Genomic DNA, 20998 nt, shown 5'->3' with positions numbered 1-20998 from the left:
GTTGTGTGGATGTTTCCTTTTTTGCAGACAGTTCTTGTTGCATTCTGGAAACAAATGAAAACATGGAAACAAAAGTTTCCTTTTCTGCACAGTAGGGCTTTTGACAGTATACATGTAGTACCATAGGATTTTCCTTCCATTCAACACTTGTTTGATATTCTAATTCATCTTTGTGCACTTCCAAGTTCTAGGCATTCACTTCCATAGAATGAACCCATAATTAATGAAGGGAATTGATTGTATTATTACCAAACAAGAAAAAAGACATTTATGCAATGTTATGAATGAATACTGGTAAGTGAATGAGTGAATGAATGGAATGGATGCATTGAATGAATGAATGATGAATGCAATAGTTTAATAATTGAACAATTAAATGAATGGATAAATGAACGTGTGAATTAAACATTTAACTGCCTATTAAACTGAATGAATACAATGAATGGATCGATGAATGAATAAATGAATGACTGAACGCATGAATGAATGCAATGTAGTAAGTAATGAACGGATAAATCAATGGATGCATTGAAAGAATTAATGAATGGATGCATTGGATGAATGAATGATGAATGCAACAGTTTAATAGTTGAACAAATAAATGAATGGATGAATGAACAAGTGAATGTATCAATAAAGGCAACAAATGAATGAGAACACATCAATGAATAAACAAATGCAATGTAATGAATGAATAAATTGATGCCATGAATGAATGAATGAATGATGAATGCCGTAGTTGAATGAATGAGTGATGAATGCAGTAGTTGAATGAATGAATGATGAATGCAGTAGGTGAATGAATGAACAAATAAATAAATGGATGAATGAATGAATGAATGGATGAATGCATTTAATGAATGACAGCAATAATTGAAAACCAGAAGCCTGCTACTTTATTCCACGTACAGTACAGTTGAAGAAAGTCAATCGAGTGCAAGTTTATTTTTCTGATGTTCTATCTGATATAAGGAAAAAGAAATCATGCCACAGAGAATTTTTTAGACAAGAAAAATTCTAGTAAAAGTAAAAACCACTTTTTTAAAAACAATTCATTGGAAAATCAGTTATACACAGCAAAATGTTTATGCTTTTGTTTTTTATAATTTTATTAGCTATCTTTTAAAATAAGAATTTAGAAAAGAATTAATATGAATATAAGCTTTGTAAAAAAGTGAAGACTGCCTCTTACAATTATTGTACATATTTTTTCAGAAAGACTGTTAAAAACGTAATTAATATATACTTTGTCCAATTATGAAGATTTTTTTTTCTTTCTCTTTTTCTCTTTCAATGAAGAAAACAAAGTTCTGTCTCTCAATCATCGGTCATTAAACATGTACCCTGTTCCCTATAGTGCTAACTAACACAAGGGTGCATGCTTACATTTATATTATATAGCTTATTTGTTGTCCATAAATTTTAATAGGCATGCTCCACATTGTTGTTCTACACACACAGGCAGTCCAATGTAAAAAAATTCACAACTTGACTCTGCATTTATGCACAGCTAGAGCAAAAACAATTCCATTGTTTGGCTTCTGTGAGACAATACAGGAGGATCGATGCATAACTGTTTGGTATCAAATCTCTCCTGTTCCCCTCTGATATCAAGGGACCCTGGCCCCGCCCATAACTGTAGCTTTCTGATATGCATACAATGCATTTTTAGTCACATGCCGACTTCATAATCTGAGTAAAGGTCACCAGGTTCAGATTTCATGGAGTGGCTTGCATGTCACTGGTGCAGATCGGGGCTTTCTTATCTGTCGTTGCCTCAAAATACCATGTCTCTGCCATCAATCTTCCCTCCTTTGTTTTTTCCCCTCAACTTTGCTTGTTTTCTACATGCATACAGGTCTTCTTACATGCAGTGTCAAAGAAGAAGAAAAAAAGAAATTCTTGTGCATGTACATGTACCTGTCCTGCAATATAGAAACACATTTACAAGTAAAATCATAGTATTTAGATATTAATACTTTTTATGCCTCCGCCACCGAAGGTGGTGCCGGAGGCATCATGTTTTCGGGTTGTCCGTCCGTACGTCCGTACGTCCGTACGTCCGTACGTCCGTCCGTACGTCCGTACGTCCGTCCCGTTTGACCGTTATCACAATATCTCAAGAACCATTTAAGATTTAAACTTAAGACTCGGGAATAGTATTTATCACCATAGGAAGACGATCTGATTAGATTTTGGAGTACGTAGGTCAAAGGTCACAGGTCACAGAGGTCAACTTATGAAATTCCTTGTATTGAGTTTGTTAGCGCGATATCTCAAGAACCATTTGAGATTTAAACTTCAAACTTAAGGATAGTATGTATCACCATAGGAAGACGATCTGATTATATTTTGGAGCACGTATGTCAAAGGTCAAGGGTCACCGAGGTCAACTTATGAAATTCCATACATTGAGATTGTTATCATGATATCTCAAGAACCACTGGAGATTTAAACTTCAAACTTAGTGATAGTGTGTATCACTATAGGAAAACAATCTGATTACATTTTGGAGCACGTAGGTCAAAGGTCAAGGGTCGTAGAGGTCAACTTATGAAATTCCATACATTGAGATTGTTATCATGATATCTCAAGAACCACTGGAGATGTAAAAACTTCAAACTTAAGGATAGTATGTATCACCATAGGAAGACGATCTGATTAGATTTTGGAGCACGAAGGTCAAAGGTCAAGGGTCACAGAGGTCAACTTATGAAATTCCATACATTGAGATTGTTATCATAATATCTCAAGAACCACTGGAGATTTAAACTTCAAACTTAATGATAGTGTGTATCACCATAGGAAGACAATCTGATTAGATTTTGGAGCACGTAGGTTAAAGGTCAAGGGTCACCGAGGTCAACTTCTGAAATTCCATACATTGAGATTGTTATCGCGATATCTCAAGAACCACTGGAGAATTTTCACTTCAAACTTAATGATAGTATGTATCACCATATCATAATATCTCAAGAACCACTGGAGATTTAAACTTCAAACTTAATGATAGTGTGTATCACCATAGGAAGACAATCTGATTAGATTTTGGAGCACGTAGGTCAAAGGTCAAGGGTCACAGAGGTCAACTTATGAAATTCCATACATTGAGATTGTTATCATGATATCTCAATAACTACTGGGGATTTAAAATCCAAACTTGTTTAAATTGCTCTATGGCGGAGGCATCATTTTCGACTGCGCGCAGTCAAAATTCCATCTAGTTTGTTTTTGCTTTTGGAAAATTTGAAGAGTAACATGTGTTACTGATTAACAAGATTATAAATAAACACTATTTAGAGTCTGAATGTTATAACACCAAAAAAGAGAGTTTCTAAAAACAGTTCTTACTGTACATCGTAGGGCCACAAGACATAAATGACTATGAAAAGGATTCAGTATTACTACTTTAGATTCTTCCAAATGGTTTCATTGCATTATGAAACTAGTCTTTTCTCCAAAGTACATGTATTGTATGCCCCCTCTCAGTCAGAAAATGAAAACACTTAGTAAGTTATTAATTAACAGTGCGATTCATACATAGTATAAAAGAGAAGAAATAAGCATTTAAAGAAGAGAGATTGCTCCCTAAATACATGTAGCACTATACAAACAATCCTCTTTCCCCTTCTACAATGTATCTCTCTCTCTCCCCCCCCCCCCCCTTTTCTCCCCTTCTCTCTCTCTCTCTCTCTCTCTCTCACTCTCTCTCTCTCTCTCTCTCTCTCTCACTCCCTTTCTCCCTTTCTCCCTTTCTCCCTTTCTCCCCCTCACATTTTCTCTCTCTCTCTCTCTTTGCCTTATCTTTTGGATGTAATTACAGTTGTGTAATTCATCAAAGTATATATGCTTAAGTAAGTGTCATTCATCAAACTTATATTACCCCCCCCCCCCCCAATATACAGATTAATCTACACATGTATTTGTTGAATGACAATGCAGTTTTAAAGTGTTTTTCATTAAACGTAGCTACAAGTATATGTAACAAATTATAAAACTATGTATAATGTTAATTTACACTAATGTACATGTACATGTAGGCCTACAATGTAAGGCCTACATAGTAATACTTATGTCTGTGTGCCGTTTTGTGTGTGCATGCATGTACATGTAGCTATCTTTTGGGTGTGAAACTATAGGAAAGAGATGATTCATAATTGTTTCCAGATCTCTTTGCATCAAGGATCAATTTACTGCCAGTGCGACTAATCATTCTTTTTTGTCTGTTGGTCAAAAAGATGAGTGCAGAATTAGTGGGGCATGTAATATTCATTCCGTCATGGCATTGGAATAAGGAGTATGCATTGCCAATTTTAATGTTTGATGATCTGCTGAAAATTTGCAGAAATTTCAAAATGATAGTTTGCTACTTTTTAGACTCATTTTCAATCACACAGCATAACATTTGCATTGGAATGATTTTAGTTTAAAAGGGGAAAAGAGCAAAGCTTTCAACATCATATGATAAGATTGTTATTGAATTTAAGAACAGTTATCTAAAGATAAACTTAACATAAAAGTATACACTGTACCTTAGGGATATCCTTGACTGTATTACATGTACATGTAAATGCATCATATCACTCTACCGATCCAGGACATACATGTACAGTAAACAACATGGCATTGTTTTACAAAGTTCACCATCATCTCTTTGAAGTGTGTGTTAATTACAATACACATGTACATGTTTCAATGGGATGTTGGCAAACTTTTACTTATGACCTATGAAAGTTTCGTGAAATGCTGCCTTGAACTTTTAAAAACCAGTATAATTTATGTTGTAAAATGTTGTTGAATATATGTTCAATTTCAGTCATTCATATTTTCTTGGAGGAAAATGTGCAAAGAAACATAAATACAGTTCAATTGTCTCTCATGATTTTTTTTTTTTAATTTTTTTATTCTTCTCCATATCAGATACGAGATGAAGTGCCTCGTGATGGAGTAATCAAGCCATATCTTCAAGCCTCAAGGTGGTTCTTGCTTCACTGCATACCAATGAACAGTGAACAGATGTAAGTAGCGGGACAGACCGAGGGTGGGTCGAGAGAGACATACGGATGGGTCTCTATTTACATGCCATAGTTCAAGTTTACCAACCCACTACGTACATTTAGTTGAAATTTGAACTTGCAATCAATGTCTTAACATTGATGTAAATTGCTCACTATCTACACTAGCTTTGGTTAAGCCACATGTGACAACAAGTCACACATTTTTGTCACACCGGCCCAACTAGAGTTAAAAGGGTCTTCCTTACTCCCCCCCCCCCCCTCCCCTTCCTTGCAGGGGGAGGGGGTGGGTGGGCGGCGTAGTGGTACAGAGTAATCTAAAGATTGTCTAATATCGTCTAAGCTCTTTTGCTTGGGGTTAATGGTATTCCCCAAGAAAAATGAGTAATTTGAGCTTTACTTTTTTCATTACCGGAGATGCTATGCATTGTTCTTGCCATCCTTGTATATTTCAAGCAATGCAGGGACTTTTCATTCCTGTACAGTATGCATGTACAGTACAGGAAATTGTAGTGGCAAAATCATAAAAACATCTCCTTACATTTGAGGACTGTAGCCCCTACATTACTTACATGTACATGGGACTGTTCATATCATCAAACAGAAATGCTGTCTAAATCATTGACTTCTATATAGATCTATGGTAAAGAATATTGTAAAAAGGAAATAGGAAAAGTCTGATTTATTAATTTAGTGTTTGTAAAGGAACTTATTTTATATTCATGCCAGATGGGTTGAATCTTCGTCCTGCTCTTTATCTCCATTGAATATCCATTATGCATACCTTTACATTGTACACTCATTAGCCTACATACATTATAGCATCCTAACAATGCATTATCATATAATAAAGCAGGAATTATTAGACTGTGAAATGAACAGCACAACTTCCTGTTGTCTTTCTAAAAGCATTAGAGCACATGTCTTCTGCTGTACATTATATTCAAATGATGACCAGTTCAATTACAGTACATGTTTTGTGCACAATATGATGCATGGATGATTGGATTGATACTCGAAGATTAAAAGTTATCATTGAAAATGGTATTATAGGTACAATGTAGCTTATACATGTACAATGTAGGTATTGATAGCAAAATGAACATGAAAAGGCTTTGAGAGATAATAATACAGTTAAGAACTGAAATGGCATACAAATCATAGCCTTATATGCTACATGACTAAAATGAAATGGTAAATGAAAGGGACATCAAAGCTTAATATTGAATGTGCAAAAAAAATACACAATTTGATAATTCAGTTGGAAATTATATGATTTTTAATCTTTACATGTTGCCAATAAATGATTTGATGACTCACCTTAGGTCAAACAACAAAAGGTAGAAAATTTGTTGTTGGTGGGTAAAAGTTGAAGCCAAATGAGCAAAGAAACTGATGGTCAACAATTTGATTTTACTTGCAAGACAAACTTAACTTATTCCATTCACAACAATAAATTTGCATACCTTTACTTCTTCATTTCATAAATATTTGTGAACTCTTAAAGATGCCTTTTTGTGTTTTTGAAATCATTAACCAAACATAAAACTTTTTGTACTTTTAAACAGGTGGTTTTTCTAAACCAAGGAGCTAGCTATGTGCAGAAAGGGGTAGTCTACTAGAGTCTCACCAGCATGGATGGCAGCAGTGAAACTAGTGTAGGCTGCGCGGAAAGAACCGCAGAAGGGAAACCCGAACTGCCTGTTGATGGAGCCAAGGCCGTTCCTGAGGGCACCACATCATCCTCTGAGGAAACATGCACCAAGGACAGAGAGGACAAAGATCCTGCGCAGGAGATCATAGAGGATAGCAAAAGCCAAGAAGCTGTGAAGGATGGTCTGACAAAGGAATCCAAAGACATCCTGTTGTCGGACAAAGCCAGCTGTGGACTGCCTGCTGATGGAGCCAAGACCGTTCTTGAGGGCACCACATCATCCTCTGAGGAAACATGCACCAAGGACAGAGCCAGCGGTGGACTTGGAGTGGAGCATTCTGAGACAGCCGTGGATATCCCAGAAACAGTTAGGGATTGTCAGCAACCAGGCCAGGAGGTGGATTCCACCGAGGAAGGAACCAATGCAAAGCTCCATCCTCTAGGAGACACAGAAGAAGGGAGTGAGACTTCTTCTCAGGCTCCGAAGGACCAGAAGAGCTGTCAATCGACTGACAACCGACAGAGTCTCAAGGATCAGGCCCAGACCAAAGCTGAAGTAGGAGTTCCTACCAAGCCATTGGAAGAGAGTGTAACTACGCTTGAAGGCATGAACCAAACCTCTTCAGAAGAGATTACCACCAAAGTCAGTGCTGCCCCATCGAAAAATGAATCATCTGATGTAAGTACATTTTGGCTGAATCAGTGAGGTACCAAAGGCAAAAATTAAAGAGCCAGATGATAATAATTATTAGATAGCATGTTTGTAAATACAAGTAGATGAACGGAATTATCTGATATACATGTAGGCACATTTTAGTCGACATACAAATTATCTTTATAGTGTTAACAGAATGAATCTAAGCGAGTAAGCAATATCATATGAATATTGAAGGAATTGGGAAGTTGGCTTTAGTAATGATTTTGCTGATTGAAAAAGACGGGAACATATATACCAAATGAACACTGATCTGTCAAGATTGATATTCTTCTGATACTGAAAATACATATGCCACTACCCCTATCCTATAAGTTGGTGTAAAATAAAAATCAGTTTTTCCCTTACTGAAAAAACCATGGTACATTACTACCACAGTACTAACATGATGCAGACAGTACTACCATGGCTCTTTATATGTAGTGTACCGTAATAATCGTAATGATACTACCATGGTACTACCATGGTATTTGTACTGTGGCCAAACACTTTGAACCATGGTAATTGTGTTATAAGAGTTTGCTATATGAAAGCAATAAATACTTCTATATTGATTTTTTTTAAATATAAATCTTGTGCTTTTTGTCATTTCAGACCAATCAGATCAATCCAACCATTCAGTGCACAAGAGACCAATCCGACAGTCCGCTAGATGCATTGGAACTGCTAAAGTCCGACCTGTCTTCCATCAGATCTTCCAGTCAAAGTGCCAAAACCTGTCCTACACCGGAGGTTACCTCACAAGGACAATGCAGCAAGCAGGAGTTAACCCCGTCCGTGCCTACTTCTTCCAACCTAAGTCTTCCATCATCAGAAACTATGCAAAATGATAGCAAATGCTCTCTAAAAGTTGAAGATACAGTCAACAATAATGTTCAAAAATGCACCACATCTTGCCAAGAACCAAAGGAAGTGGCTGTGAGTGAAGTTATAGCCCCTCCACAGAATCCTACTAATGTAGACCAGTCAGATTGTGCTATGATAAATGCAGAGAAGGAAACAGATAAACCTTCTCTGAATGTTAATGAAACTGAGGAGACTGGTGAAAGCATCCAGAATCGTTCAATGCTAATGAAATACCTAGGATTACAGCCTGTGCAGGAAGGAGGTAAATCCAGCAAAGATCCTGGAGGGGATGTATTGTCAGCAAGACAGAGGTTGAGTGTTTCATACATGGATTCCTTTAGCCTAATGCCTGGCCTAGACCCGATGAACTCTTATGAAAAAGGCCAGATCTCCTACAACACATCACCTTTTGAAGTATGCAGCACTGGTAGCCACTCTCCAGAGCCTCCTCTTCTGGCAGAGACTCCTGTCGTTGGTTCTTCCCCACCTCACCATGACTATGATGCAATGGAGGCAAGAATGATGGACATGACTCCAAGGATGAATTCAGCGATTGGTAAGGGGGATCTACTGAACAGTTTCCCTCAATTGCACCCACCAGGTCAAGATGCTAAGACTGCTTTCAACAGAAAGCAGCATGGAGTCTTAGGGTATGCATCGTCACATACATTGGACAGTCTTTGCCATCGACTTGCAGAACGTGTTGAGCCGGATATTCCCAGTCAAGATCACACCCTTTCTCAGGGAACAAAACTGGGTGAAGCTTTCTACTCAATTCCTAGCAAGAATCAGGAAGACCATGACAAAAATGGAGCAAAGGCAAAGAACTTTTCAAGTGTGTCAGAAGTTGTTCCTTGCCCAAGATGTCATAGAACCTTCAAGAACAGAAATCAATTGAGAGGGCACCTTCGCTGGCACATCAATGATCCAATCAACCTACTTTCTGGAAGATGGCCAAAAGATCGGTCTAGTACTCATGAAAATGGCCTCGCTACTGGTAAGAGCTCTGGAAATATCCTAAATAAATCTGGAAAAAAGAAGAAAATATCAAAAGTCCGCTTAGATGCTGAACAACAGACACAACTTTCACATATTTCTGGAGTGACACAAGATGGTTTTCCATGCACTCTTTGCACCAAAGTGTTCCGGACCTCTCTCAAGTTGCGAGGCCATATGATGGTACATAAAAGGAAACAATCAAAGAAGAAAACGCTTTACTGGAGGAATAAGACCAGTAAAAGCCCTGGTTCTCATGGACGTGGCGGAAAATTCCAATGTGACATTTGCTCGGGGAAGTACGAGTCTCAATTGAAGCTCAGTGCCCATAAGTCAACCCATGCCAAAGAATTTCATCTAAGAAGCAAAGGTGTGAGAAGACTTGGGAGTCTGGCTACCAGTAATGGTGAAGGCTCATCACTTGATAGTGGCCTTTCTGGAATTACAGACATACGACAGAAAGCAGTCATGGAAAAAAGGAAAGGACCATTCAAATGTGACATTTGCTTCAAAACATTCCCTACCTTGAGAGCTCGGAATGGCCATAAGGGTATCCACTCCTCAAAATGGAAACTTGCAAATTCTCTTCACCATGCTGGAAATCCTGGCAGAATCAAAGAAGAAGCAACTGAACAAATACCACCTCTTGAAGGACTATCATCCAGTGAAACATTTACCAGACATAGTGACCAAACAGATTCAACCAAGAGAGATGAGAATGTGGATCCAAATGAGGCAGATGGTTCAACTACAGAGAACCAAAGTGCTCTCAAGCACAGGGTGCGTAATTTATACTTCCAATGCATCCATTGCCATCTTGTCTTTGCCTCAAGGCACAGGGTGAGAAAGCACCTCTTCAAAGTACACTCTATCATGCCTCCTGCGTCAGATTCATTCACAGAAGAAAAAGTTGATGGTTGCAAGTTCTGTGAAGTTTTCAAGAAGAGGAAAAGGGGAAGACCAAAGCGAGGTGAAAATTCTCTTGTCCAATGTCCACATGGAAAAGTTGTAGTGGGATACAACTTACCGTTGAATTCTCTACGACTGAGCAGAAAAATCAGAGGTACCCCAAAGACAGTGAAAACTGAGGAAAAAGACGCTCTTACCCCTGGAGATATAGTGCCACAGAAGTGCTCTGTCAAGTTGAGTCCAAAGGATGTAAATGCTGCTAGAGAGAGGAGGGATATCCAAGACAACTCAACAGATGAAGTGCAAAACTCTGAAGACTTGAAGGTGCCAGATTTTCTGTCAGTAAAGAAAAGAGGAAGGCCACCCAAGGATCGCCTGAAACCAGCACATAATCTGCAGAATGCTCGCAAGATAGTATTCTCTGTCGGAGGAAATAAATCTTGTCGAGGTAGAACACGTGCTTTTTCTGCAATCAGGAGACGGAGAATGGGAAAGGAAATTTCTCTTTTGGGCAGACAACTTAAGAGTGGATGGGATCCAAAGCGACAACGGTTCATTGGCCGACCTTACAAGTGTCATCTCTGCAAGATGTCTTACAGAAGTGAAAGGCAACTCTGTAGTCACATGAGATCCCATGGTATTCACATTTTTGACCTCTCACAACTACCTGCAGATCAACGAGGAAATGCCTTCATGTCCAGTGAAGATATGGACACTAAATCTGATGATGGACAAGATTTGGACACTCCTGAAAGTAATATGAGCACCAAACTTTCAGAAGGTTTTACTGCAACAACTCCTACTGAACCTGATCTAGAGAGTACAACTGGAGAAAATGGTGTGGGAGGAACATGTAGAGTTTGCAAAAAGGAATTTGACAGTGATAACATGTTCCACCAGCATCTGCTTGGGCGTTACAACAAGAAATGCAGACAAGAGTGGATGAAGCATACCTTTGGGTTTGGCAATGGAAATAAAGTACAGGATGCTCCAGAACAAGACGTGGTAGATGAACACGATCCAGTGGATTCCAAAGATGAACAAAACAATGGTAACCTGTATGTCATTGACAAGATCAACATGGAAACTTGTCAAGGTTCTGGTATCTTCAGTAACCTTCAACAAAAAGTCAATGACAAGATCGAAAATGTGTTGCAAAGAGAGAAGCGTGCAAACAGTTGTTCACGAAGCCTTGAGAATGCAGAAAGATTAGAAACTGAACAGTCACCTCCTATCTCAACCCAGAGTGATGCAGGACTTGCCAACAATGTTTCTCCAAAGAAAGGATCAGTTTTGAATGCAGTCATTAACAGGCTCACCCAATCATCAAAACCAAGTGATGACATTCCAAGCAACACATCTTCAGATTCTTCTGAGTCTAGCAAACCTGGTAAAAGGTCACGCAAAGGATCTGATAAGCTGGTGTTCACTTGCAACATTTGCAACAAGATCTTTGACAAAAAACAGAAGCTAAGTGTTCATGCTATGATTCACAGACGGAAAGTAGTCACTGTCATGGATCATATAGAGATTGCAACTCAGAGGAGTGGGTCTGGTATCAGTACACTGCCTAGTGGAGGAGATCAACAACAGTCTCTTCAAAATCAAGTGGTGAATGACTCTCTGGGTAATACTGTTCAAGAACCTGTGTCTCCAATGCATCTTTTATACACTTGTACAGAGTGCCCCAAGCAGTTTACATCAAACCTGAAACTTGCGACCCATCTTAAGATGCATTTGAAGAGCACAATGAGTAGAAGTCCCAAACATGACACCAGTCTAGCATGCAAACCACAAGACTCAAAGGCAGAGCAAAATCCTGACATAAACAAGCCAGATGTTCCTGCAAATCCAACAGAACCTACAAATTATAGCACAAAATTGCCCAAGAAAGAGATGTCTCCTCCATCCGAAAGTGAGTTACCAGCCGTTAAAGAAGTTAGAAGTGATGGGAATGCATGTAACTTAACAGTACCAACTTCCTCTGATGATATCTCAAAGCCAGTGGACACTGTCAAGGATGTACCTATAGAGCAAGATGTGAACGAAGATGGAGAGAAAATTCATACAGAAAGTGAAAAGATCAGTACTGGTAGGCCTCGTCTGCTTCTGAAAATCAACCCAGCCACCTTACAGCGCTTCTATAACTGCCCAGAATGTTCCAAATCATTCAAGAGTCGGCGTCACTTAGCTCAACATCAAAGAATTCATGCTGAAGAAAAATCACCATGTGCTCAATCAGACTCTTGTACAACACTCTCTTCAGAAAATGAGCACTGCCAGCCGGACCACTCTGAGTTTGTACCACATTCCTTTGAGTCCAAAGAAAAAACTGCCTCTACCGAACTCTGCCTTCAAGATAGTGATCAGTCATCTGTTGACAATGTTAATCACGAGCCAAGCCATAACACTGTGAATGTGGAGAATACATCTGTTCATGCCAAGCAGAGTAATGAAGTACGTCCACCTGAAAAGAATGTTCCCTGCAAAATATGTGACAAGGTTATGAAGAAGTCCCAGTTGGGTGGCCACATGAAGTCACACACAAAGGAATTGCTGTCCAGAAAATTTACTGGTTCTGGAAATGGCAGTGCCATTGACAAGAGGCAGTATCGTGATTCTGCTATGGGCAAGAGATTTAGGGAGAGAGAAATAATTTCAGGAGTAGATCTGTATCGCTCAGTATCCAGGAATGCAGATTCTACCCTTGGAAATTCATTGAAAGGAGCGGTTCATGGCATTGCTGCAGTTGACATGGTAGAAACAGCAGGAGACGCAGAATTTGGTGCTAGCATGACTGTCATGAATAACTATGGGGAAGAACTAGAGGACAAAGATGTAGGAAAGCAGCAGTTCACTTGCAGGGTCTGCAATCTAAAGTACGACAGCTACCATCAGCTTTGTCAGCATTTGAAAATGCATGTTGTGAAGAAGCCAAGCTTTAGTGAGTCACTAGCAACACCAGACATCAGTGGAGCACCCCCATCAGACGACAATGTTGACAAAGAGGGATCGTTCATGGAAAGCGCCAAGCACACATTTGCACGCCCCAAGGTGTATCCTTGTGAGCTCTGTGGCTTTTCCTTCTCCTCCTTCAGGCAGTTCAGGGTTCACATCAGTCAAACTCATGGTGGCAAGTACCAGTACCGCCTGATGCTCCAGCAGAAGGAGGCTGCCAAAGCAGGTGCTTTTCTCAAGGAGCCTGACACCATCAACAAGACTCATCCCCACAAGTGTGATGTCTGCGGAAGAAGGTTCAAGAGATTGGCTCTGCTCATATTTCATCTGAATAAATTGCACAAAGGATGGAAACAGAGATTGTGCATGATGAATGTCAGGAGCCGACCTCGACCCCCTCACACTGCTGTACAAAAGACACCTGGAACAAATGGACAAACTGTTCCTGGAGCCACTGGAGTGGATCCTGCAGATCTCCCATTTACATGCGAGCTGTGTGGCAAAAGCTTCAGGATGAAGGTGCAGTTGTGTGGCCACATGAAGACACATGGTCGAGTTGGTCATTCCCCAATCAAGATAACCCCACTTGCAATGAAAGGAAAATATACTCTCAGGAAGAGTAGGAAACCAGACTTCAGGCTTAGTGATGAGTGGATACTAGATATGGATGATGAGCGAATGGCATTTGAAAATTCCATGGCCCTTCAGCAGTTACCGCCAAGGCAAGGTATGGTGGAACAGTCAAACAAGATGAAGGGTTCTCCTGATGCAAGCATGTATAATGCTCCGATGTATGGAGCCAAGCCAGGGGCGAGTACTATGTTTGGCTCAAAGAAGATCATTCCAGGACTTGCAGAGCACACTGATCAATATAGAATGCCCATGTCAAGTCCTGAGCTGCCAATGACACCCCCAGCTCTTGATCTGAAAATACCTGGAGCACCTCCACCACCAGAACCCAGCAAATTCATTACAATCCAAATGGAACCAGTCCTGCAGCAGATGCTACACAGATGTCTTCTTTGCCATTCCTACTTCAGCTCCCAGGAAAGTGCAGTACTCCACTGTAAGGAAGTTCACTTCAAAAAGAAGCCCAGAACTTCTTTTGTTGATGCAGGCCAAACTCCAGCCCATCCCCTAGGTCACAATTATCAAATGAGTCGTGCAGCTCCTGAAGTAAGACCACATTCTGCTCAACACCCACCTGCCGTTTGCTCTGTAAGGCCTCAGGTGACTCCAAGCCTTGGACCACCAGTACCACAGCATATGCATTGCCCACCTCCTATGGCAAGCCAGATAACAACAAGGGTTAGATCACCCACGCCACAACCAGTGCCCAACGTTAACCCCCCTGGCTTTGATAGAGTAAATGTACCACCAACTAGATTCCCAGCTAGTACTGGTCAACCCCCAGGGCTCCCCTACGCAGGACCTAGGCCAAAAGTAGCTCCAACCTCGACACCAACAGCAAAAACAATCAGTCAAACACCATTCAATGAGATGCTCTACCGAGCGGAGATGTTGGAGGGGCAAACGCGTTATGTGTGTAATACTTGTAAGTCAACATTCCTACACTACAATTTCCTCATGAGCCATCTTGCGGAGCATAACCACCTGGCCTACACCTGCTTGCAGTGTGGATATGCAACTTACTCAGAGAAAGATTACCAGTTGCACTGTCAGCTTCATGACGGTCAGATCTCCAAGAAAATCAGAAGGGTAAGACCAAAGCCACCGGGATATTCTTCTAACTCAGACAAAGGAGCGGCACCTAGAGCTGTTGCAACCTGTCACATCTGTCAGCGGTCCTTTGTAAACATGAAGGGTCTAAAGGCACACATGGTCCTTCATTCTGCTAACTACAACAGCATTTCAGAGAGGAGAAATGAGTCCAGGAAGATACCAAGAAGTATTCTTGTTCCTGTAACATGCTTTAGTGAGGTGACCCCTGAGCCTCTTTCTCTTGTGAAGCCTACTGGAGAGCAGACCGAAGCCCTTGATCTAACTGTTAAACCAGTTGTTGATACTTCTGTTGATGAGGTGCTTGACTTGAGCATGGGTTCAAGGAGTTTTACAGACAGAGCAGAGAGTCCAGATGTAGAAAGTTCACTTGATATGACAGTTAAGAGCGATCCAGAGGAAAGTCAGGCTGTAAGTTTGCCAGATGTGTGCCAAGTCGTGCAGCAGCTTGATGTCCCAGAAGAACCTACTTCATCCCCCATCCCACTAATATCGGGAAAGCTTACACATGTCAGAAAGCCCAAGAACAGCATCAGACTAGTAGGAGCCATTGATGTTGATGTGGCTAGCTTGGAAAACAAATACAGTGTTGTCACAGATTTGATGGATACTGACAGTGATATTTCACCAGATGTTCCTACATCAGCTGGTCAAGAATCTCCGGCGAGGAGTGGGGAAGGAGAAGGTGAGCTCGGTGGTAAATCACCCAAGAAGGCAAGAAATTACAAGTGTTCGATGTGCCAGTATGCCACTGACTTCAAAGACTCTATGGAACGGCATGAAACGAAGCATCGCAAGTTCCGCACCTTGGCTTGTCATGCCTGCAGTTACAGGACACCAGAAAAGAGACTCATGTTAAGGCATGTACTCACCATTCACGAAAAGCAGAAGCCATACAAATGCAAGCTGTGCAACTATTCTTCTGCTTATAAGCATCACCTGAAGCGCCATCACACCAAACGTCACCAACGACCTCTTTTGACCTGTAACCTTTGTGAGTTTACCACTGATGAAGCCTCAAAGCTGAAGAGTCACAGCGTTTCACACCCAGAACCTAAAGTCTATCAGTGTAAGCTTTGTCCTATGGTGTTCAACAGCAGTAAGCTCTTTAAAGCTCACAAGCAGATTGTTCACCACAAGAAGAAGAAAAGCAAGAAATCCAGCCGTGACAAAAGCCATTCTTCATCTAGTGTCATTGAATCATCTGAGTCGATGACGGAAGGAAAAGAAATTGAAAGTCTTGCCAGTTCAGAAGAGCCTTCAGAGCCAGTTGTCCTGAAGCATCCTTGTAACCTGTGCAAGTATCAGACGGATGATCAGAATGAACTGACCATACATCTTAGGAAAATACATTTTAGCAGTCAGATCAAGGAGGTCTTGGGGGATGTTTGCTCCACAGCGCAGTGTCCGCAGTGTGGCTACCTGACTGGGAAAGAGCAGATGAAAGCTCACATGCAGATACACGACAGTGGGGAGTTCTTCAACTGCGACCAATGCCTCTTCAAAGCTGGCAGCCAGGGGGAAGTGGATGAGCATGTGCAGCAGAAGCACAAGGTCAAACTGGCCCCCACCCAGATATGCAAGATGTGCAACATGCGCTTCTGGAATGCAGAAGATTTGAAGCAGCACACGGAGATGCATCTCAAGGATACAACCATCTCTGTCAAGAATCCATTCCTTTGCAACATGTGTCCTTTGAAGCTGATGAATCGACGCGATGCCTTGAGGCACCTCCAGCTCCACACGGATCGCTACCCCTTCAAGTGTCGTCACTGTGTCTTTTCCTGCTTCACCAAGGCGTCCATTCAACGCCACCTCTCCATCCATCGCCACGCCGGCAAACCCAAATCCCTGACAGCCATCCGAAAGAACGGTCGGAAGAGTCACTCTGTGGGTGCTAGCGGAAGCTCTGGCAGTGAGAGCGATGTCCAGAAGAGCCAGAGGAAGAGTCAGAGCAGTAAGTCCTCCACCTTTGGTCCTGTAGCTAATCGCTTGCCCATTTACCAGTGTCAGTTTTGTAGTCATAGTTTTAGGGTAGCTGAAGAATGGCAACGTCATGAAAGAAGACATCGCATGATTTGGCCTGAATAAGTTAATTCATCTTATTCTCATACATTTTTTCTTAATTTTTAAAGGGCATTATTTCAGATAGATATTTTTATATTTTGTCTTATTTCTTATGTACACATGTATTTACATTATAAATGTTTATTCTCAGCAGTCTTTTATTTGCCATATGTTTCTTATCACTGAATGGGTATACTTATTCTGCTTTAAATCATATGGGTTGCTTGCAAGAAGGCGGTAATTAACTTCAAATTTGTCTTTCAGAGAGATGTATATATATATATATATATATATATTTAATAATAAAATATTATTTAGAGGGACTAGAGAATTTAATATCATTCAGCATCTAATTATATTTATATTAAAAAAATACTATAATAATTGTGTTTTTGTACAAAACTCAAGCTTGGGGTTTATGTTCATATGTTATTATGTTTCCATGTCATGGTTATCTAATAGTGTCACTTTACACTGCTCATATTTCGAGGTGCAACATACATGTATTTTTTCACTTTCATTCTATAACAGTTTTTCATTCTATCTACCCCATCCCCTTTTTTCCTTCTCTTCCTTTTTTATATCTCCCTCTACAGCTACATGTTAAAGTAGCTTTAAATTGATCAGCGGAAGGAGATTTATATGAATACATCCAGTCTGTAATGTTGGACCTGGCTGATGCTGATAAGGGGGTATCCTAGCCATACACATATTTGTTGCAAAACGTCTTGTGTTGTTGTAGCATAGATATGAAACAAAGAATGGTGAAATCCCATGGATGCATGATGCCTGAGAGAAAACCAAAAGACTGTAATTGTTTTATTTGCTAAGAGTTTTTCTCGGGACTCCATGGGTCTTTGATATTGAATAATCAAGTAGAAATTGGACAACCTCTCTGTGATTCTGTTAAGATTCTTCCATTCACGTTACAAATACTGGCTTAGCAGGAGTTTAGTTACAATTATTTTTGTTCCTCTATTTTAATATGCACAGGGGAATTCAAGAGGATTTCGAAGACACCTCTCTATTAAACCTTGTAAGCAAGGCCTACATTCCATTTCTCTTATTTTCAATGGAGAATCTATGAAATGAAATAGCATTTCAAGTATAATTAATCTTTTGTCGAAAGATTATTGTACAGTTGGGCCTACACCGTACCTACCAGTTTTTCATGTTGAATGGAACTACATGTATATTGACAGACTTGCACAAGGTTGTACTTATCACCTGCTTGGAGCCAGAAGGGCATTGGTCCATCTCATTTGACATCAATTTAAAGCCGTTCTGGCTCCGAAACAGAAAATATACTGTAAATATGTGAAGATGAACGGGACTGGGATGGGGTATGCATCCTTCATTGTCTGTAGTGGCATGTCTTGTAAAATATGTGCTTCCTTTCGTTGTACAGCTCTGTTTCATAGACACTGTTCTTCTTTCTTTGTGTTTGTGTCACCGCTAGATCTTTTTGTCCATATCCTTGACAAAAGAAGTCCTCCTTTCGTTGTATAGCTTTCTGTCATATTCACAGTTAACCATCCTAAACAAGTTGTTTCACTGCATTTTTTCCACCATATTCTTCTCAAAGGAAGTCCTTGTTATAATGGATCTTCCTTGTGCCTATGCCTTTAGCAGACAGTTTTTGTCATTTCATCATTCTTAATTCTTGTTTTGTACCCTCAGCTTCATTGGACATTCAGTGTGATTCACATGGCTTCCATACATTTCATTGCATTTCACTAACCATTCTTGTGTATAGTTGTTACTGCCACTCTGCTTTAAAAAAATGACCATTCATTTAGTTAATAAGTGAACTGAAGTTAGGCACGTGTGGGAAAGAAATCTTTCCTGTGCTTAATTTTTCATTTTTAAACTTCCATATTATTATCCTCTGATTTGGACAGATATTGTTAATTTGATGATAGGAATACATTATTTTTCTCTTTCGAACACTTTGCTGTTACAAGGAAATTCAAGTAATGTTGTATGAAAGCAAAATGGCTTCCGATGAGTGAAACCATTCAAAATGTTATGAATGTACAACCTGTGAGTTAAGATAGGATAAGATATAAAGTACATGTATATATTTATTTACCGTAATAGAACTTCCATGTTGATGTTTTCAGTCATTTTCATGTCCTCTTTTCTTCACCCAGTAATTTTTCATGGGTGCCATCTTCCATCAATGCATGTATCACGTCATGTTTGAAAAATGTAAATAACACCTCCTTATCATTCCATTCTGACTGCTGCATGTTAACTTTGGGACATTTTACCCTACAATAAAAAACATGTTTATCTGATGTTTGTAATGGCTTCAGTAACAGTTATGGCCGTACACTTATTTGCAATCGCTTTTTACTGTTTCTTTGCTTCATGTGCTTGCCAAGATATACCTGTGCTTTGATTGGTTCAATCAATACCCCTCCCCATATTTTCAAGCTTTGAAAGTACTTAAGTTTTTTTTAAATTGATGTCTCTGTTTTTTTATTTCATGATAAAATCTGTAAATGTATTGTAAATATGTACATAAAATGATCTGATTTTGTGTTTAATTATCCAAGAAATTGTGCCTTGAAACTCAGATTGAGATAGAAAGATAAAGGGTTTGGGTGATATTATTTTCATTGTTAAATAAAATGGGTAATTTTCAGTCTTGCCATAACTTTTTTAAATTTTGTTCTGTATGAGACAATTCATCTGCAACCAAAGCTTTATTTTTGTCGATATTATTGTGTGAGAAATTTTGTATGCTAGATATCACATCATTAGAATGGGTATTGCTTTTCTACTTTAAGCCAACCATTACCCATTTTCCCAAATCAGTCATTCAAGAGGGGAACAATTTTTATTACATGATCCACTGAATAATTTACTTCCACTGTAATTAAATATGCATATATTTACATACCAGTAAAAGTATTTGAGTACTACATAATAAAGCATCAGAACAACAATTTATATTGCCCCCAATGGCCATGAATTGGTTGGTTTGGTGTCGAAGTGGAGTTAATTAGGTGGTGCGACTCTGATATTTGGAGTTCATTACCTGCATACCGTATGCATTGGCTTCCAAATGTCTGCATGTAAATGTAATTGTATCAATTTGGTAAAAAGTATATAATAAACATGTATGCATGTGACATGCAATTTTAGTGTGTCAATTATGTTCCTGTAAAATACATCAGCAGAGCATACCACTGATCCCCTATTGAAACACATGTACCGGTAGTCTGATTTCGGGTCTACATTTTAAGTCAATTTCTGTACAGAACTCTGCAATACTTTGTAACATAATGGGACACCAAATTGCCAAATACCATTCAGTGGAGCCAGACGTCTGTAAAGTGGAACATATCCCAAAGGAAATAGACTGATCTTCCGGTCTGCATCTGAAGCCAGTCTATGTACAGAGCTCCACAATACATTGTAACATATTGGACAACAACAAATTATGTCCTTGCATGTACAGATCTAAAGTAACAACCATGAAGCTTCCTGAAGATTCTTCCAAAGTTGTATTACCGGTAGTTTAAAGAGTAGTGTGTTCATTATTATATTCCTTTTGAGATGAAAAGAACAGCCAAAGCTCTTGAAATACAAATATATTCTCCAACTTAAGATGGTGAAAGAATGTTATTTGATGAAATTGATATGAAGAAATACGGTATCTGCTCTTGTGCAGCTTACTATCTCTGTGTTCTAGAATGTTTGATTTAGATTTGAAAAGAATCAGCAGAAACTATTGAACAACTTCATCAAAACAGTGCCTTATTTTTAAAGACTGTGCCTTTAATTTAAAGTTGAGGGTTTTCCCTGTTCTTCAAATTTTGCCTCATGGATCAAAGGCTGGCTATATTTGTTTAGTATACAATGCTTTGCAGAACATGCAAAGGATCACTGTCATTGAAATCTGTTTATTGTGATTCAATCTTCCATAATTGTGCTATGAAGTGCCATAGGGCTATACATATATATAGTGTGTTTATCACAAAAGACTTCTATCCATGATCATGTACATATACTCTGCACATTGATTATAGTTAACGTAGGGCCCGCATAGTTTTGGTTGAATTTATTGATTTGCTGATTCCCAAACCC

The 20998-nt window shown here is 39.5% G+C and overlaps 1 protein-coding gene across 3 annotated transcripts in view; it reads left to right on the top strand.

Moving 5' to 3' along the window:
- LOC105445360 overlaps nt 1-20635 on the top strand; it is a 29570-nt gene extending 8935 nt beyond the window's left edge. For 2 of the 3 annotated variants that reach the window (XM_030985431.1, XM_030985432.1), the window contains exons 2-4: nt 4921-5018; nt 6584-7348; nt 7979-20635. In XM_030985431.1, coding sequence (XP_030841291.1) covers nt 6650-7348; nt 7979-16924 — 9645 coding nt within the window. In that variant the 5' untranslated portion in view covers nt 4921-5018; nt 6584-6649 and the 3' untranslated portion in view covers nt 16925-20635. The remainder of the gene's footprint in view (nt 1-4920; nt 5019-6583; nt 7349-7978) is intronic. The other variant, XM_030985434.1, reaches the window with a different exon arrangement.
- The last annotated feature ends 363 nt before the right edge of the window (nt 20636-20998 follow it).

This window comes from Strongylocentrotus purpuratus, unplaced genomic scaffold (genome assembly GCF_000002235.5).
Source record: "Strongylocentrotus purpuratus isolate Spur 01 unplaced genomic scaffold, Spur_5.0 spur5_scaffold_15, whole genome shotgun sequence".
In the NCBI taxonomy this organism is placed as follows: Eukaryota; Metazoa; Echinodermata; class Echinoidea; order Camarodonta; family Strongylocentrotidae; genus Strongylocentrotus; species Strongylocentrotus purpuratus.
The sequence above is the reverse complement of the archived record's forward strand: the minus strand, read 5'-3'. Positions and strand labels throughout refer to the sequence as shown.